The 20483-nt window shown below is 40.6% G+C and overlaps 1 protein-coding gene across 1 annotated transcript in view; it reads left to right on the top strand.

Moving 5' to 3' along the window:
• Positions 1-20483, top strand: part of NRXN3 (neurexin 3) — a 1004771-nt gene that overhangs the window by 287272 nt on the left and 697016 nt on the right. Inside the window, exon 8 of the mRNA XM_071557744.1 lies at positions 14957-15395. Within this exon, the coding sequence (XP_071413845.1) occupies positions 14957-15395 (439 nt within the window). The remainder of the gene's footprint in view (positions 1-14956; positions 15396-20483) is intronic.

Here is a 20483-nt window from a genome sequence, read left to right as displayed (position 1 = left end):
CTTTATTAATAACATTTTTTTCATAAAATTAGAAGAAACTTAAACCAAAATAAACCTGTTTACATATTTTTTTCTTATTGTCCTTAATTGTTTTCATGCAAAAGGTCCTAGGACATTGAATTGAGGCACCAGTCTTAAGTTTTTGATAAGTGGTGGTACCAGTATGATGCTCATGTTTTACTGTGTCAGTGGAAACTGCCACTTGCAGTTTGCTACCTGCTACTTGCTACACTGGTGTCTACATCAGTGTCTTCAACATGTAATAGTCATTAGTAATTGAATTGATAGTAGTAATAATGTAACAGTAATGTTCCATTAGTGGCATAGGTTTTATGTTCAGTCTGAGAAAATGAAACTTGCTTTAAGAAGGCAGTGACTATTCATGTCATAGGAACATGCAAGCAAACATTTCAGGATGTGATTAATGTGAAGAGGTTTATTTTCTTGCTTTGATCTAATTTAGGTGTTTAATTTTTGGGATCTGATATTTCGATATAAGCAAGGAAGAACGTGGCAAGAAGCTGATGATCTGCCTTTAAGAGGCATATTAGTCTGTGTAGGACAAAGCTAGTTTGTAGCACAGTGCAGAAACAGCAGTTCAGAACTTTTTTCTGTGGCTTTTGAGGAACTAACACAGTCTTGGACAGACTTCTAAGTATACTGGAGGGTGTGGAAAAGCTGAATTTTCAGTCAAAAGGATTCTGGTGTAATTTCACCTCCACTAGTCTTTTCTCTAGGAAGTGGTAACTATCCTCATATAGAGTGTTTGTCATGGTTTAACTCCAGCCAGCAGCCAAGCACCACACAGCTGTCGGAGTAGACCCGGGGTTTATACAGTGGTAAAAATACTACAAGAGATGGATAGACGAGGACGCCGAAGTCCAGGAGCCCTGCTCCCCGAATATGGAAGCTCTGCGAGAGATTTATAAGGACTCTAATAAATTCACACCCTATATTGATGTTTCCCCAGTTTGAATGTTATACACCCCAATATGTCTACCCTAGTCACTTTCCCTTAGTCGTTCCTTATCCAATTTTCTCTTCCCACAAAACCCTCCAGGTCGCAGCCCCCTGTCCTGGCCCGACCCGCCCATGGGGGCGGTTGCCGGCAGGGCTGCCCACGAGGTGCTGCTGGAGCCCGGGTGGGGGCTGTCCCTGCCTCGGAGTGCCAGAAGCCCTACGGTAGAATTTCCCTGCCCACCTCATTCTCCCATTGGTCCTTTTACCGCTCCTCCCCTCCCTCCTTCCCTTCGTTTGCATGCACCCAATGAGGTGCATTACTCCGCCCCGTCTCCGCCCCTCTTTCCCGCCTACATCCGAGGAATTCTCATGCTCTCCTCAAAAGCCAGCGCGCAGCATTAAACTTGGCTTTTCCTCGTGGTCTCCTGGCAAGTGCAGACTTGTTCCGTTCGGCGTGGTCGCCGGGCCGGAGGCGGGAGGAGCCGACCTCGCTTCTAAGGGGCCTGATCCTAGGGGAGCCCTGCTTGCCGCTTTCCCATCCTTGCTCTTGGAAGCAGAAACCTCTCCACTGTATCGGTGGTTATTTACAATCTGCTGATACACGGCCAGCAGGGTCAAGGAGAGAATCAGAAGGGTAAAACTGAGAACACTTGTGGGTTGAGATAAAGACAGTTTAATAGGAAAAGCAAAAGCCACACATGTAAGCAAAGCATAACAAGGAATCAATTCAGTGCTTCCCATGGGCAGGCAGGTGTTCAGTCATCCCCAGGAGAGCAAGGCCCCATCATGTGTAATGGTTATTTGGGAAGATAAACACCATCACTGTTTGGACATCCTCCCCTTAGAATCCTAGAATCAGATGTGTTGGAAGAGACCTCTGAGGTCATCAGGTCCAACCCTTGGTCCAACCCCACTTTGATTACTAGATCATGGCACTCAGTACCACGTCTAGTCTCACCTTAAAAACCTCCAGGGATGATAAGTACACCACCTCTCTGGGCAGGCCATGCCAATGCCTGACCACTCTTTCTGTAAAGAATTTCTTTCTGATATTCAACCTAAACCTCCCCTGGCAGAGCTTAAGCCCGTGCCCTCTTGTTCTACTGCTGGTTGCCTGAGAGCAGTGACCAACCCCTGCCTGGCTACAATATCCCTTCAGGTAGCTGTAGAGAGTGATAAGGGCTCCCCTGAGCCTCCCCTTCTCCAGGCTAAACAACCCCAGCTCTTTCAGCCTTTCCTCATACGACTTGTGCTCAAACGCTTTCACCAGCCTTGTTGCTCTTCTCTGGACACACTCCAGCACCTCAATATCTTTCCTGAACTGAGGGACTTAGAACTGAACACAATACTCCAGGTGTGGCCTCACCAGCGCTGAGTACAGGGAAAGGATCACTTCCCTTGTCCTGCTGGCCATATTATTCTTAATCCAAGATGGAAAGTCCATCCAGGATGGGAAGTCCAATTAAACAGAAATGTTTAGGAGAATTTTGTCCAAACAGTGGTTATAGCATATTTTGTTTTCTGCCTGTTAGTAATTGAACAGTGCAAGCTTAAGATCAGCTATAGTTCATTCTTAAGATAGTACTGAGCAAAACAGAAAATATAAATGTTGTAAAATAGGATTGTATCAAACACGCTCTCTTAGATGTAAGATCAGTGTCTCTTAGAAGTAAAACTGATCTCCACACAGTAGAGATGGGAACCCAATGTTTGGGTGCATTAAAATGCCATTGCAGTAAAAATAAACAGAGGGGAAGGTTTATTCCCATTCAATATTTACATTATAGAATTTCAAAACTGGAAGAGATGAATCTGTGTCACCAAAATATTTTCTCCAGCTACTTCTTAGGTACAGGGTAGTAATTAGGAAGAAGGGACATGCTTTCTTACCATCTATTGACTTGTCTGAATTCAGTTCTTTCTGTTTTACTTTATCTTTCTGGGAAAGTGGGAGATACTGCAATAGTAAATAAAGCAATGCCAAGACACTAATAGTCACAGAGTAAGTTAAAATGCTCTGTAGGAATTTCTTACAGAAGGTGTTTGTACAGTGGAATGATTTGGGTTTTTTCCCAGCTTCCTTTGGAAAACTACACTTTTTTTTGGTTTTTTTTTAATCAAAAATACATAATGATAGGCGGACTCCAAAAATAGAACAGTACTGTGAGCTTTGAAAGCCCTCTGCATTTTGGAGTATCGCGCCAAGGGTGCTGGGAAACCACCTAATCAGGTACCTCTTTGTCTGGTGCCTCAGTGCTGCCTCCAATCCTGATCTCTCCTTAGCAAAGAGCTCTCTCTGCTCCTGATTGCAGCAGCCCACCTACTTTGAGAAGGAAATATAATCTGGTGCTGAACTGGGTGCTCAGACCCTCGTCTGTCTCCAGTTTTTTCTTCTCACTTCAGTGCTTCCACTGGAAAATGTCACCCTTCTTTGCATTTGTTTCTTTCTCCTTTCATGTGCTTTCCTTAATGCTCTCTCACTGTGGTGGCAGTTCTGGCTGCACTGACTGCTTCTCTATCCTCTCTTGTCCCCAGGAGCTGCTGGACTTACACTCCATGCATGCAGCTTCAAAATCAAAGCAAGGGATGAAGGTGAAGTTTTGTGAACAGCTATGGTAGTGCCACTGGGCTCTTTGCATACATGAATACTCTTCCCCCAGAAACCTGCAAAGATAGCGGGGGCAAGGAAGTAGGTTATGTCAGTAAGGGTTTCTCTGAAGGCTGAATGAAACTGTATGAGCTGGTGAGGGGGAACTGTCCCATTCCCAGCCTCCCTTTCTTGGTCTCAGACAACATTGCATGGTGTGCTAAAGTGACTGGTGCAGCTGTGTGGCTTCTGACAGAAAATAGACATTTAAGTTTTTAATTTTTTTCCCCTCTTCCTTTTATTAGTGCTGCAAACTGTAGAGCTGGAGGTCACAGATGAGAGAGATTTTAGATAAAAATAGGGGAAAGATCTAAATGACCTCATGGTTCTTTTTCTCACTTTGAGGTGGGGTTTATAAGATTACAATATTTTTCTCTTGGTGTCTCTTGCAAGTAGTGAACTAATTAAGTTCCCTGCCCTCTATAGCAAATATGCAAGTGAATACTTAGCTCTTCACCTCCCTGTTTTCACATAACATAAGGCCCAGAGTAGATAAATGTTTGGGAATCCTGCCTGTGGAGGGTTTGAACTTTGTTCTATGCCATGGAATTTGGAGAGAGGTGAGCAAACAGATCCTGGAGAGATGTCAGTGTTGGCAGGTTTTTGCATAGGGCAACAAGAGAGGTATTAAAAAATATTTTTAGAAATACATAGTATTTTAGTCTAGACATATGGAGGCAAGTCCTCCACCTCTTCACCAGTCCATCTGCACTGTGACAGATGGTGTCAGCTGTGGGATAGTGCTGTCCTGCCAATGGCACTGCTCCAGCATACCCAGAGTGTCTTTGCTCCCTCGCAGGAGCCTAACTGAAGGCATGCATCTTTCTTTGGCTGACATTGCAGTTGGAAGAAGACACCAGTGCCCCTGAGACCTTTGTGCTAAGGCTGAGAGAGGGAGACATACACTGAGATGCAGCACCCTCAGCTGCTAGCATCCAGCTACAGGGGCACCATCCTGCTGCAGTGACACCACTTTAAGTTTGTAGACTTAGGCTACACAGTACTAAATAAAAGTACTTCCTCTCTTGCTCTAATCACATTGTTATTTTAGCAATGCTCACTTTTAAGCATGTGCTCTCCCATATGTAATGGTAAATGTTTTCCATTTGTTTTTTGCTGTACAAATGACAAAAACATAGAAAACGCCCCTGTGGTTGGCACAATTTGCTTAGCACATGGGAAGCCTCGGCAGTGAGACTAATGCTTGCCTGGCATATGGTGACTGGAATACCTTCTTGGACCTGCCAGGGGTATTCTAGTGAAGCAGAATCAAGACACATTGGCCAGGGGAGATAGGCAGTGAAGAAAAACTGCTTACCTGTGAGTGAGCAATATCTATTCAGTATTTTCACAGAAGACAAAATGTTAGTGTTCTCATTAAAACACATTTTATCACTGAAGTGCAAAGCTGAGTGAAATTAAGAGTTTCTGCCCCAGAGGAGTTCCTTCAGCCAGCATTTGTTTTCATTGCTGCTGTTGAGATTTTTTTAAAATGGAAATTCATAAAATTTTCAAAACTGAATTCATATGTAATATTCTGATGTTTTCCTGAATCAAATTATTTCGTATTATTGAGCTAACTCCAAATACTCTGGAGCCAGTTTAACAAGAACTGTATTTTCCTGCCCAGTGCAGTTACATGTGGTTGCTGTGCTGTAGGGCCCTTGTGTCCATTCTCCCATAGGGGCCATCATATGTGGTGAAGCTGCTTTGTGGCAGAAGTAGTCAAGTGTCTCTTCTGAGGTCAAGTAGGACTCTGACATTATGTCATGTAAAAGTATTTCCCTAGGGATTGCAGACCAGAGGTAAAAATGAGGACCACTATTGAAAGTAAATGTAATGCCTGGAAAATACTGGTTTATGTTATGGTAAGTTCATGCAAAAGTTTTCTGTAAAGTTTGATGATACTGAAGTTTCCATTTTGTGTTGTTATGGCTTGAAGTGAAGCATTTAATTGCTAATTCTCTGTTAGGAAAATGGAATTCTCTGTTAGAAAGTCACTCTGATGGAAACATTCACCCAGCCATACTAAACAGATCTATTTTCTGAGATGGGTCTTTTGTACCCCCTTAGGTGGATTTGAAATACAATGCAATCACTAAGTGGAGTGCTATTTGCTAAGTCATTGCCTAATACAGTTTTTGATGTCTTGTGTAATAAAGTTCAAGCCTTAAATGATCAATGGGGCCATCCTAAAATAATTTCTCTCTGTCTTTCAGATGAAATCCTTAAGACACTTGACAGTAATCATTTCCTCACTTACTCATCACTGAACCAAGCTAGACAGATTTAGCTTGTGCTTGCTAGACAAATCTGAGATTTCAGGATGCACTTGGGAGGAGCAAAGTATTCTGTAACTGGTGGATGTCTATATAAGCTTAATACAGAACTGAACGTAATTGAAGTCAGCTACTGTGTTCTGGTAAATAATCTGCTGTGATGATAATTTTTTTTTTGAGCTCTCAAGCCTTCATTAGCTAAGAAGGTCATTTGTAAATTTAAGCTCTGCAAATTTATGAGATGTCAGAATAGTGTTAATATGAGGTTTATTTTTCCTTTCTCTACACTGAACACTAGAAAAGTCTTCAGCTACATATTAATTTGCCCTGTCACATGATCCTCTGGCCCCCCAGCACAGAATCATATAAAATAAAACCAGACTGGACTATGAGAGGTTATCTAATCCTTTATGCTTCCGCTGTTCCAAAACAAAATCAATGACATCTGTGTAAATTTTGACAACAATTTTTTTAGTCTGTAATTAAAGGTCTCCAATGATAGTTGCTCCTCGGGCAATCTCTTCCACTGGTCTGCTGTTCTTAAATTAAAAAAGCTTTTCCTAACATCAATTCTAACACTTTCTTGCTGTAATTTTTGGCAATTATTTCTTGTGCTTTTCAGCATAGATACAAAGAAGAGATTGTTCCACTCTGCTTTGTAGCAGACCTTTTCTATTTGAACGCTGTTATAATGTCTCCTTTGAAGCTTCCTTTTCTTTTCTAGAGCCATGATTATTATCATTGCTCTTGTCAGGACTCTTTCCAATAGTTCCACTCCTTTCTTGAAGTGTAATTCTCCAAACTGGATGTGATCTCCAGCAGTGTGCAGCACTGTTTCCTTCTATGTCTCCATATGTTCCAGGATGCACCTTTCAATCCACCCAGTGAATAGTTTTTTGTGTGTATCTGTTAAGTGTTTATTTCTTCTGTCTTGTTTTACCTCTGCACTGCATAGGCTCAGTGTAGAACATAGGGTTTCCTCATCATTATACATGGATGAATATTTGTAAACTACAGACATATCTTCTCTATATGCTTCTTATATCCAGAAACACATCCAAGGTACAAGTTGCTTTTTTAGGGCTACCAAGAGGTATGACTGTGTCAATGGCCTGTGGCACAGGTGAGGAGCATCACAGCTGGCCATCTTGGCTTCCCTCTGCTACAGCTTTTATTCTCCTCTGTTACTAGGCCAAAATGGAGGTTGAATTTAACACAAACAAGAGAAAGGTTCAGTTTGTGCACCTGGTTCCAAAAGGAACTGCCTTAAACACTTGGCTGTGACAGAGGTGAACTTTGCTACTGTTGAATACCAGTCAGTTACTTTTTAACCTTAATATTAACAAGAATCAGCAAAGGTGTTTTAGAAACAGAATGAGATATCTAATTTCCCAGAATAGTTCTTTTAGCTTTAGCAGTAAGGACAAAATCACTCCTTGTATTTATTCTCTTACAGATTTTGGCTAATGAGCAATTCCGCAAAACCAATTCCATGATCTCAAGTTGACCACCACAATGTGAGGAATATACTTTAAAAAATATTGAGTTTAGGTGACTTTCTCACCATTTCTTATAAAAGTCTGTGGTAAAGTGATATTTTAATAAATCCAGAAATTATATCTTATTTTCTGGAATCCCTTTCTTCACTTATTGCAGAACTTGAAGTTTCTGTAGCAAGAAAAGGAGAGGATTTGATGCTTCCATCTCAAAAGAGGGTTCATCCTCAAATCATAATTCAGGCTACAGACAATTCTACTTAATTTTACTGCTGTCTATGCTGTGCCTTTTCAGTAGCTGATGAAACTAGTCTTTCAGGCTAATGCAGAATCCTTTTGAGCAAGAGGAGCATTTCTCTTGCAAGTGTATAAAGGTTTCTCCCCTCCACCCAGCCTTTTTCAGTCTTTTATTTTTTACTGACACCTTGAATCCCTTTCTCTTCATATCCTACTTCAGAAGTGTGTCTCTGTATTTTCCTACAAGTCTTCTGAAACTAAATCTATCTCTTTTCTCTCCTGAAGTTTTCCATAAAACCTGAAGTGATTCAGAACCTATACTTGATTCATAAAATGGAAAAAAAATTATAGGGAAGCTTGAAATGGTTCTTTCTTATTGTTTAGGTGTTTTCCTCACCCTGCTCCTATTTTTACTTGGATGTTAAGAAAGCTTTCCTAATTGTCCAGGACCCACTCTGACAGTCACCCTTGCAGCACTTCAGCTAGGTGGAGTCCCCCTTCCCAGCAACCTCACCACTCTCACAGGGTCAGACAAAGTTTCTTTACCAGCTCGAACCTAGGTTTCCTCATAGCAGAGTCTTAAACCTCTGGATCCTTAAAATAATTTAATCTTGGTGCAATAACTAAATAAAAAAATAACAGGCTGAGCTGAGTACCTCTGAGGAGCAACCCTGAATAAAGGGATCTGTGGGCTTTTATACCCTCACAGTCTAAGCGCAGGAAAGTTTAGGGTCATCGGTTCCTGCTGTGTCTCCGAGTGTCAGTGTTGTGGTTCAAAACCTTGGCAAAATGCCAAGAATTAACCACAGCAACACAGGGAAAAAACTTAAAATTAAAACTGGTTTATATATTTACACAGAAGAGGGAAAATTAAAAGCAAAATGCAATGTAACACATATATACAAAGTTAAAAAACCCAACAACTCCCCACTCCCCAACTGAACACAAATTTCACCACTCTGGCCACAAAACACCCAAGAGAGCTTAACCTCCCAAGGGACAGATCCAAGCAGAGACAAAACTAAGAATAAATATTTTATATCCCTAAGATAAAACAGATGTGAAGTAGTGGCAAGGCTCATTGCTGCCAGCACAGTGATAGCACGTCCACTCATCCCCTGGCCATGAGGAGGAAGACTAAGCACCTCCTCCGCTGTATTTATATCTGAGATGATGTCAGAATATGGTATGGAATACCACTGGCCAGTAGAAGTCAGCTGGCCTGACCCAGCTTGAGTCAGCTGATAATCCAAGGCCTGCTCTAAAAGCCAAGGCTTAAATCTAGGCCTAGCTAAACCCGTGACATTGAGTCCCCTGGCTGGTGCCACAGGTCCCCATGTCCCTTGTTGTGCAAAGGGTCAGCAGTAGTTCATAACCTTTTGCCTCAGGTTCCTGCCACCCAGAGCTCAGTCTGCAGCTGGCACCGAAGCTGCCTGCACTGAATGTGTTCCTCAACACTGGGTGAACATGTTCATTGTTAAATAATTCAGATGAAATGGAGGGTTGCATTACTTTAGTCAGCATAGCACAAGTCATATTTGAGTCTTATTTGTTTGGTTTCAGTTAACTTTTCATCAGTGTTTGATGCATTGTTTTTCATGACAGGTGAATTAATTCTTTCTGTGCGGTGAATAGTTATTGTGTTTGTTTATTACCCGAATGCAGTTTTTGTCCCAGTGAACCATCAAATAGGTTTAGATCAGGTGTCCACAGTCCGCATACAGTTCCTTAGATAAATGTAGCAGCTTTAGTTACCCATCACTGAAGCCTTGGATTGCTTCACAGATAGTCTGCCCTAAACACAATGTAAACTACTGTTAACTGGTGTGTTTATTTCTACTTGCTGATCAGGTTAGGCTGGAAAAACACAGTTCTAATAAACGAGTGGGTAAACTGTAATTTTTTTTAGCTGCAGGAACTTGTCTGGTTCAGTGCAGGTGCCTTTATGAAAGTTGTAGTAATGCTCTAATCTGAATGTCTTCCAGTTATTCCTTCTGAGAATTGATATAGACAGTAGGTGAAGGGGACAGCTTATGACAGAAAAAAACAATTGGTGATACATAGCCTGCACTGGGAATCATGTTTTCTGCTTCACGGTACCATCTTGGAGAGGAATTTTTCTATTGGCTAGTGACCAAGTTTAGCACATAATTTTTCCTCACTTTTTGTTGCTCCCTCTCTATCTGCAACTTCACTTGATTGCAGATAGATGCTTTTCATCATTGTGAAAAGCCATCTGATTAGAGCTCTCATTAACCTATAAGTGAAACTTCTTATAAGTTTAGCTGGAGAAATTCCTGGAATGCTTCAGACCTGCAAAGTTGCCATTTTTAAGAAACCTCAAAACTAGATTGCCTATTTGTTTTAGGTCTACTTAAAACAAACTCTTCTTTCTCAGCAGATTTAGAGGAAACACAAATTAATGTATATACTTTTTTCCCTACCTTCAAAATATTTTAGCTGTCATGAAGTTCTGCTGCTTGTCAGGTCCATCTCTATCTGGACTATCCTATCCCTGACAATCCATTTATACTGGTCAAATTCATTAAACAAAGGCATTGAACAGTTAATATTCCTTTATAAAAAGGTGTTTAGAAGCAGTCCTCATGGGAAAGGAAAAACCAATTTTTCACTATTCTTGTTTAAGTTTTGGAAAATAAAGGAATTTTAAGATTGAAGGAATGGCGGTTACTTTTCAAATGCTCTGTGCATAGCTTTTGCTAGTAACCTTTTCCCCCCTTCTCTTTTCCACCTTCCTTCCTAAAATAACTATAAGGTAGATGTGTATGTATCAGAAATCATGTCCTTGACTCCCTCTGACCTTCTCTGATACATAAATCCGATATGGGATGAACTCAAACTTGTCCCTGTTTAAACAGGAGAGGTCAGCTTTGTTTAGGAAGCATGTAATGAAAATGGACAAATGTATGGGTACTGCTTTCATTGCTTTGCTTACTACTCAGTTGCTATGGAAGCCGTGTCCCAGAGTGGCACTAGAAGGCTGGGTCCAAGTGAGGGACAGCACTGAGTCGTTCATGGCCTCATTTTGAGTTAGAGGTGTGTGTTTCCATCAATATTTTGGTATGTGCTGAAAAGCCTTCAAATTAGTTCAGAGGTTGCTTGTGACACTACCAGGCAGGAAGTGCTATGCAGATTATAGATTAATCTGCTGGCAGAAAGCTTTCTTGGTGAAACATGAGAATATTTCTTTTCTGGCTTGCAGCAGGTAACTCTAAAAAACTAGTTCTTGAAGCTTATATATCTGAACTATAGAATCAAGTATTTTTTCCAAGACTTTTTATTTGCCTTCATTTTAATTGTGTGTAGGATCACAAACACATAAAAATACAAAAAATCTTCAATAAAAGCACAAGTCAGACCAGAATTAATAACAGCATTTACTCCTTTACCAGGCATTTTTAACGGTTGGGAAGGATGTGTTTCATCTGTCCTGGAAACTGTGCTGAAGCATCTGTTGATTTCATTAAAACACAAAGATTCATAGGTTATGAGGCCAAAAAGAGCCATTATGATAATCTAGGCTGATTTGCTATATAATTAATTCCTGTCTCACTGTATCTTTTAGAGAAAACAAGATACTATTTTAATTTAAAATTTGCCAGGAGCGGAGAACATACCATAACCTGTAGTAAATTATTTCAGTAGAAAATTACCCTCATGTAGAAGTAAGTCATAATATTTTAAAATGTGAATTTCTTTAACTTCAGTTTTTAGCTCCCAGATTCCACTGTTCTTTTGTCACATGAATTGAAGAACACTCTATTGCCACATTCCATTTTCTGCACAGGTACTTGTAGATTGCAATCGAATCGCCTTTTAACCTCTACCTATTAAACAGACTGAATTTGAATGTCTTCACTGTGGGACATGCATTCCAGTCATTTCATTATATTCCCTTTCCTCATTCTTGAACCTTTGGTTTAACAATTGAACCGTGGTTATCAGAAGCTCCCTTAGCATTTCTCTATTCTTGCCAATTTGCTGTAGTTTTACACCCAAGGATTATTTTTATTCTTTTATTGTGCTGAGAGTTCTGGTGTACCTGATTATATGTCAAGATTTTAATGTCCAAATGTGTCTGTCAATAATACCTCAAGTCAGCTGTGGAAATAGTTGTACTTTTTTCCTTAAACACCGGTGCTTTATAGATTTTTCAAGCTAGTGTTTTGTTTTCTTTTTCTGAAGAAAATAATTTAGAAGAAACACTTGAATTACAGAGATTCTGATTGGGGTGAATATATTATTTTGAACTATTAAATTCAAAAATCTTGTATCTATTCAACACCTTTAATCCTCTCTTCCTCAGGTCTTTCTTTGTGCTTGCTTTCTTGGTCTGTCTTTTCAAACTTGCTGTCAGGTTCTTCATTGCTAGTGACTTTCTTGTTTACAACTGAGTTCATGTAATTTTCTCCAGTTCATCTGAAAGTCTTCTGTCTCAATGATTCTTCAGCTGTGGTACTGGTACGACTAATGAAATACAAAGCAGTCAGTATTAAACCTCAAATAAACCTAGTGGCAGACCCTCTGCATTTCTCCAGGAGAGATGGGAGCTGTTGCTCAAGTATCAAATACATCAGATGGGAGATGTAACCTTTATGTGGCTCAGCTGTGTATGAAAACTGCCTACATGAATGTGATATTCCTTCTACCAGCAACATATCACTGAGTCATAGCTGGGTACAATCAAGCACCAGCCATCAGTCATATGTAGGGTATTGTGCTACCTGTCTGCTCCTCATGTATGGAAAGACTTGGTCAAAATACAGTTTAGAGGAGTGTTGGTTTGAGCAACTGTTTTTAGTATCCTATAAGGGCAGTTTGCCTATGTTAGGGTCATTAAAGCCACAATTCATGCGGGCCAGGCATTCTCTTTCCCACCAAAGTGTCCATACTGGGGTGAAATCAAAGTCATAAGCCCTAGTGGGCCTGAAGAATGGTCAATCCCTGTACCCACTATGCTGTCTCTAACAGTGGTGAGTGGAAGTGCTATTTAGGGAGAACGGGTAAGCATGGCTACTATCGGTGGTACATTCCCTTATGTTTCCACATCATCCACTGCCATTGATTTATGATTGTTAGAAGATCTATTCCTTCCTTTTTCCTTTAGTATCAGTTTGTGGACTTGGTGTCCACTTTTTCTTTCTGGTTCTTTTTGACCCTACTTCCATCACCTCCTGTGGCAAGAAGTTCCAGAAGTTCACTACCCTCTGTATAAATAAGTACTTCTAAAAAAAATCCATTTTAAACTGACTTCATACAAGTTTCAGTGAGTGCCTCTGCTTCTGTTATTGCTGGGTTTGGTAAAGAGCAGTTCTACATTAACCTTCTCCATCTTCTGTAAACTTCAATCTTATTTTTCTCAGTCCTCTCCAGATATAAGCCCTTGCCTTTTCAGGCAATCCTCATAAAGTATCCTGTTCTATCCTTTTAATTGTTCTGTTTATTTTCCTTTTTTGCTTTGAGAAGCAGAGATGGGACTCAGAACTAAAGACTGACTGAGATGCACTTTGTTGTCTGGCAAGAGGGGAGACTGTAATGCACACCCTTGCTGTGTCATTGGAAGTATGTGCATGGTCTGTCTAATGAGAGCATTTGACATGGTTAATCCATGCAATGAAACTAGTACAGTCCCACAATTTGAAAATGTATTTTATTCCTGTTTCAGCTATTAATAGACTTGATGTTTTTGAAGCCTGTGTGAGGTCAGAGTACTTTATTGGGATTTGGAGCAAAACAAGCTACTGTGGGTCAATACTGTCCTCTGCTGGGAAGAACTAAATCTTTGTGTCATATCTCCAAATGGGATTTAACTGCTGGCTTCTCCTTTCACTCTGTGTTTTGCCTTTGCAACAGGAAAATCTGAGGCTGTGCTGACTGGACTGGGGAAATTCTCCTTTAATGCTTAGTGAAAGGTGGAAATTCTTTTCTTATGATGAATGTATTGAATTGTGATTTCATTTAGTTTTTCATCCTCAAGTCACCTAATTGAGAAGCTTATCCCTCATTTTCTTCTCTTGCTTTTAATATTCACTGCACGCAGATTTCTGTGACTTCCCTGTCCTAATTGTAGAATTAACTATGTATATCTCCTTTCCCTTTTCTTTTCATAACAAATTGCTGACTACTCAAACAAATTGTTTACAATTCATCCTGATAGCATTTTGAAAGCAAAAATCAAATGTGTATATGCTATATGTATTAGACACACATTATTTTATAATAATAACTCCTTAGAAGAAATAAGAGTCTTCAGTAGTATCTCAGAACATGAATTCAATTAAATTTTGCTAGTTGCAGAAGTGCTTTTGCTTGCTGTATGTACCAACACTGTGTTTAGAAAACATGGAAGGTGGATGAGAGGAAGTACAGTTTACAAATATTTCAGTTTTGCGCCTTTTCCAGTTTCTACATCTGTGAGAATGGGGGCAGAGAGGAGTCTGCTTTTCAGGAATTAATTCTGTACCTGTAAGAACGAGAAGAGTAGGAGGTCTGGAGTCCTGAGTAAGCCAGGCATGCTCAGGAGTGCTTGCCTGTTTGAGGTCTTCTCTTGGCTAGTTTCAATCCTTGTAGCAATTTAGAGCCTGGAGTTCTGGTTCTTAACCTGGAGAGAGTGAGAGTCCAGGCACTGAATATGTACAGATTTTTGTGTGTTAGCACAGAGACTGTAGGTTGCTTGAAGTGAGGGTGAGCAATGCAGTTATCTCCATTCTAAGTTTGTGCATGTACTGATCTAAGATTTCTTGGTGAGAGAAATTTTAAGTCTTTGTTTATTTTTTTTTCTTTAGGAGCCACAGGGCAATCGCTAACAGTTCACAACTTAGAGAAATTTTTTTACAACCCTGTCCTAGTAGTTAAGTGGGCTTATAGGAATAATAGCAAAATGACAGTGGTGGTACTGAGTTTCCTGCTGTGGCTAGTAGAGATGGACATGGAGGTTACACTTTGTTATGTATTTTGTGTGGGATTTATGCAAATATAACAGCATGGTACCAGACACACTCTGGATTTTTTGTACAAAAGCTTTTACAGCCGAGTGGGCCTGTGGTAGAGTTAATTGTTCTCACTGCCCTTCAGTTAAATATTCTCTTCTGACTGCTTATCTGATTTACAGTTATTGCAAAGTAGCCATTGCTGTCACTTCTATACACACTCCTGGTTCAGCTCTCTCCCTCTGTCGTGATGTCAGACTCTCACACTGTCTCCTTTCTGCTCACCACTGCCTTTTGGGAGAAGTTTATCTCCCATGGCTGAAAGTAATTGGGGTATTTGTATTGTATGCAGGATTGATGTATGATACTTTTCCTTGTGTCTGGCAGGTTGTTTATAAGAATAATGACATTCGTTTGGAGCTGTCTCGCTTGGCACGGATTGGTGATACTAAGATGAAGATCTACGGGGAAGTGAAATTCGTATGTGAAAATGTGGCTACCCTGGATCCCATCAGCTTTGAGACACCTGAGGCCTATATTAGTCTGCCTAAATGGAATACCAAAAGGATGGGCTCTATCTCATTCGATTTCAGAACCACTGAACCTAATGGACTGATCCTTTTCACCCATGGCAAGCCTCAGGAGAGGAAGGATGCCAGAAGCCAGAAAAATACAAAGGTAGACTTCTTTGCAGTTGAGCTGCTAGATGGAAACCTCTACTTGCTTCTGGACATGGGCTCTGGGACCATTAAAGTCAAGGCCACCCAGAAGAAAGCCAATGATGGAGAGTGGTATCATGTGGACATTCAACGAGATGGGAGATCAGGTAGAGTGATGACTTTTTCTTAAGTAGATTCATGTTTCAGATTCAGATCTAGGGCTGTGTATTAATTTTAAGAACCCTTAAGCTTGGTCCTGTTCCAGTGCTGTTTATCCAGCAAAGCAAAGATGTGAATGGTTGGGTTTAGTCTGAACTTTGTACATTGCAGAGGCAGTCTATTAATATTTTATTCACAATCCTCAGATATTCTGGTCCTATCTTTGCAATTGCATACATAGTTATAGGGATGGATTCTTTATAAGCCATGGTAAGGTTTAAGGTCCTTCAGAGCCTCATGCTCAGTTGGAGAAATTTCAGTGATTTCCTTTGGGTTTCTGGGGCTGGAGTCTTATCATGAGGAAAATAAAAGTAATGGGCACAACCAGAGTCAACATTATGACACCAAATCAACATTTTTATCCCATTCTCTTTAGTATCTTGTACTTTTCAGTTAAGTTTCTTTTCTGTCTTGGATGCCAAATTCTAGTCTTAAATCTGAGTCAGCATTCAGTGGACGTTCCTTTTTTTTTTTCCTTGCAACTTCTCATTTTCAGTTATGTGTCGTAGTTTTTCTAAAAATGTACCTACCTTCCAATTACCAAGAGGTATTTTGTTTGTTTCTAGTGCTGAATATTGAGCTAACATACTCATGATGTACTCTGAAATGGTGGAGTAAAGCAAAAATTATCAAATACTGCAAATTCATCTTCAGAATATATGTAGAATTCTAGTTGAATTTTTTTTCTGAACCATTGGGATCTCAAAGCCTTGCCTTCAAAGGGAATTTTGCTTACATTTGCAAGTGGATTTGGGATTTGTCTGGTGATCTCCAGATGATAGTGTTAGGTCCCTAACTTGATGTTTCCAGTTGCTGAATAACATCAGTACAGAAAAAGCAGTGCTAGAATTTTCTTCCCTTGAGTTTTTAAAAGAACTGACTTTTAGATACCATGTGAGCCTAGCTGTTTGAACAGGTCTTTGCCTGAAGCTATTTTTTTCTTTGATGATGTATTTTCTTTGTATTCGGCATGGTGCTCTACTAGGACTTAGTATGTGTGGTTATATATTGCTATCTCCTAAAGACATTGATAGGAACATTTTACAAAGGAAGCCATAAATAAATAAATGGAGCTTTGGTTTCTTTAGACTTGCTAAAATTTAATTAACTTGCAAGGATAAACTCAATTACTTGCGTTCAGTACTGACTTCAGTTTTGTTTGCTCACTTGGGGACTGTCTTGTCCCTGAAGAGGCAACTGCAGTGGGAGAAGAAACAGAAACAACACTAGGGTCTCTGCAAAGAATGTTTATAAAACTCTAGGAAAAGGGACATGTGTTCATTTGAACTAGAAGACTGTGACAGGTGGCATTGCTACTTGATGAATGAAACTATAGGACTGCCTTGTTTGTCACTTGATAGGCAGATTTGTGATATTCTGGACACTGATTAAAGTAACAAATTTTGAATTAGAAACACTTTGCTCAACAAGAAGAAACACATTGGTATGTTCTTGTCTTCTTTATTTTTTTAATTGTATTTTCTGCTGAATGAATACTTGATCAATGATTCTAGTGACTGATGTCTTGTGCTCCAAGAAAACCAGGATACTGGCATTGATTTCTTTACATCGTACCCCTTAGCATGCATCAGTCACACTTACCCAGTGACACTGTTGGTAGGTAGGAGAAAGGAGTTCAGGATCTCTTCTTGTTTAGTCCTTGGCTTTTCTTACACATTTGGACTGGAGAACAGTTACACCTTGAAGATTTTTGTTTTTTTCCCTGGTGGAAATGCCTGTCATCTAGAAACCAGAATAATGAATTTACTTAATGGAGGCTAAAACCAGCTGTTTGGGTTTAATGAGCTAGTGACCCTAGAGGTTCTGATTCTCATTACTGAACCAGCTAGGCCTTTATTAGGTGTCCTCTCTTCCCTTCTTTTTCCCATTTCTCTAAAAGTCCAAAATTTCAGGTTCTGCTGAGCTTAGTAAAATAGCCTAATAATCCAAATATTCCCTATAGCAATGCACTAAGGCAGGAGCACTAGTGCTGGAGAAGCTTGGCAGTCATGCTCAGATAACCTCTGACACCTCTAGTTCCCTTAGGCCTTGTGTATGTTTTGGTCTGCGTTGGCTGCCAGGGCAACAAAAGCTGTTGTCAGAGTTGCAAACATGGGATTTGGAGGGTGGGGGGTGGAAAAAAGAACATCAGCTCGTGTGAGTGCTCCTTCCGAGGGTCAATTCAGAATTTCTCCATTTTAGAAGCTTAATGTTAAAAGTGCTCTACATCCAAACTAGTATCATCTCCTTACAGGAATTGTTGCAGGATACAAAACACTGGCAGAATGTTTAGACTGCTGTGTAGCCTATTTCCATTGGTCATCTCACTTTCTCCAGGTTTAATACTTCTGATATCCCACATTTCTTTTCTTTTAGAGTGTTTCTGTACCTTTGTGGCTTTTGCAGGTGATATTTGTTCTCTCCACAGTAGGAGTTGTCTAGAGCTCAGCCCTCCAATATTTTGGTTCTATGCCTTAGATTAATATGTACTCTCCAGGCTGCTTTTGTGACATAACAGTGGGGATGCTGGAAGGGGGACTGCAGTTCCATGGCTCTGTGACACACTGCCTGTGTGACTGTATATTGTCACATGTTCTCTTTTCTTACTTTGTAATAGAGAAAATGCCTGTGGTGCTGCAGCTTGTTTTTACAAAATGATGCATCAAATAACTGTGGTTCTCTTTGAGCCCTTAATTTGTAGCGCCTGTGTTGCTTCTGACACTGCTGCCTCTGACACTATTTCTCAATTATTACTGAACATCACACACATGCAATACATTATGTCTGTGTCACGTGTACTGTTCTCTAAGAAGACACCTATTACAACTGAATAAGAAGTGTGTGTACATGTCAGTACTTTCTCACAGAGACACAAAATAGAGCTAATTCTATTAACTCCCCCACCTTATTTTAGGGGTGTATGATAAAAATGCAATGATGTGGAATTAATCTTAGAGCTTGGGTAGTGTCTCTGAAGACAGACTGTTTTAATGACAAATCAATTGGATGTGATGATTTATAGCTAGGGAGTGTGAATTACTGACTTTCAGATGAGTGTCAGATGTCCCTATCATGAAAGCTGCTGAAAGTTCTTCAGAACAGTACACTGCTCTGGGATATGAGGGATGTGCGTTATGTTCCCTGTTTTTCTTTGGGCGCACTCTCTGACCTTAAATAATTCCCTTTGCTTTTCTATATCTGTTTTATATGTTCCAATTATATTTCTCTCTTTTATATTCTGATTATTTTATGTTCTGGGACAATGTCTTGAAATATATAGGAATGGCCTCAGTGCATTATACCTACATCTTGTTTGTAGCATATGGAAGCTATCACAGTTTTAATAATACCTGTTCTTTGGAGGTAATCTTTGTCTCTCTCTACCTCAATTTTCCTGTTCATAAAATGAAAATTAGAAAACTTTCTTTGTAAAACCATAGAATATTTTACTTGGGAAGAAACTTCTGGAGATTTCTAGTTCAATCTACACTTTCTTCAGGATTGCATCAGGATGGTGATTCTACAACCTCTCTGAAGTTTCTGTTTCCATGTTTGACTACTCCTGTGGTGAAAAATGTCCTTTTCTATGGAGTTGCAGACTCCCTTAGGTGGTGGTTTAGGATTGGTACTCCCCAGTTTAGTGTTCCCACTCAGACTCTCCAAACCATGCTGCTGCTCTTTCGCTTCCCCTTCCCCTCCCACTTCTGGCAGGCTGGAGAGGTGAACTGGAAGCACAAAAGGTGAAGATCACAGGTTTTATTGGAAACAGCGATAAGAAAATGAACAATAACAGCAATGATGTAGTGATTCACATGCAAAAATTCTCACTGTAGAGCTCAACCCAAGTGCAGCCCCATCACCCCAAGTGCTCCGTTTGGCTCAGGACCAACACTACACTGCTGTTCCCTCTGGCTTGGAACCAGTATTGCCCCACTGCTCTGTCCACTTGACCATAAGGAACACCCTTGCTTGACTGTAAGGACCCCCTTCTCCTGGCAGAGAGTCTCTTTCCCCCAGCCCAAGCAATGACATGACGAGGTAGAGAATAACCTCTGGGTCCTAGCTGTGCCTCCTCCTGGCTATTGCAAAAGTTAACCCCGCCCTAGCTGGAACAAGGACACCTTACTGCAACTTGTGATCAGTGCTTCTTGTCACTGCATGTGCACAGTGCTGACTTATGTTCCAGTTGTTGCCTGCCATATCTCCAAGTTCTTTTCTGCAGAGTTGCTCCATAGCCAGCTGGTCTGCAGCATGTAATTGTGTATGAGGCTGTTTTGACCCAGGTGTAGGACTTTGTATTTCTTGTTTTTGTTTTATGTTAAATATTGCTATTAGTCCTTTGATCCACCTTGTAAAAGTTTTTCTGAATAGTAGCCCACTGCTTCCTTCAATACATCAACCATTCTCCCCCAGCTGATGTCACCTACAAACCTGATGAGGTCCTGTCCTAGTTCAGCAGGTGGGACCAGTTTATCCTTGTGTGGGTGTGACCAAAGCTATGTATTCTACACCCTCTATTCATTTCCCATGAACTATTAACAATGGACCATTTGCAGCAGCTGCCCAGGGCACACCCAACCCCTCAGGATGTACTCTGAGTGTTGAAGAAACCTGTGAGATAGGAGCTGTGATAACTCCCCTCCAGGGAGTCATTAGCACCTTCACACCCCACCTGAGGGAGCATGTCTGCTAATGGGCCAGCAACAATTCCAAAATACCCCATGACTCACAGAGTCAGATTACTCATTGTGAAACTCCTCGCCTGGGGGGAGGGAGTGGGCGTTCCCACCTCTAACAGGGGGTATATAATCTTGGGGTTTGAAGACCTCTGTGTCCACTCTTCGGATCCAGAGGAGGACCAGAACCTTGACAAGACTGTGACCACCACTCTCGACCAGACTGTGACTGTCATCTGTACCAACAGGTTTTTCCCTTTCTTTTATTTTGAACTCAGGGGAGCCATGTGGGGCTCAGCACAGGGGCTAACAAACACCATTCTGTTCGTGCCCCGGGGTGCTGGGTTATACTACTGGGTT

The sequence above is a fragment of the Pithys albifrons genome, chromosome 6 (assembly GCF_047495875.1).
Source record: "Pithys albifrons albifrons isolate INPA30051 chromosome 6, PitAlb_v1, whole genome shotgun sequence".
NCBI classification, from domain to species: domain Eukaryota; kingdom Metazoa; phylum Chordata; class Aves; order Passeriformes; family Thamnophilidae; genus Pithys; species Pithys albifrons.
Note: the sequence above shows the minus strand (reverse complement) of the source record. Positions and strands in the feature narration are given on the sequence as shown.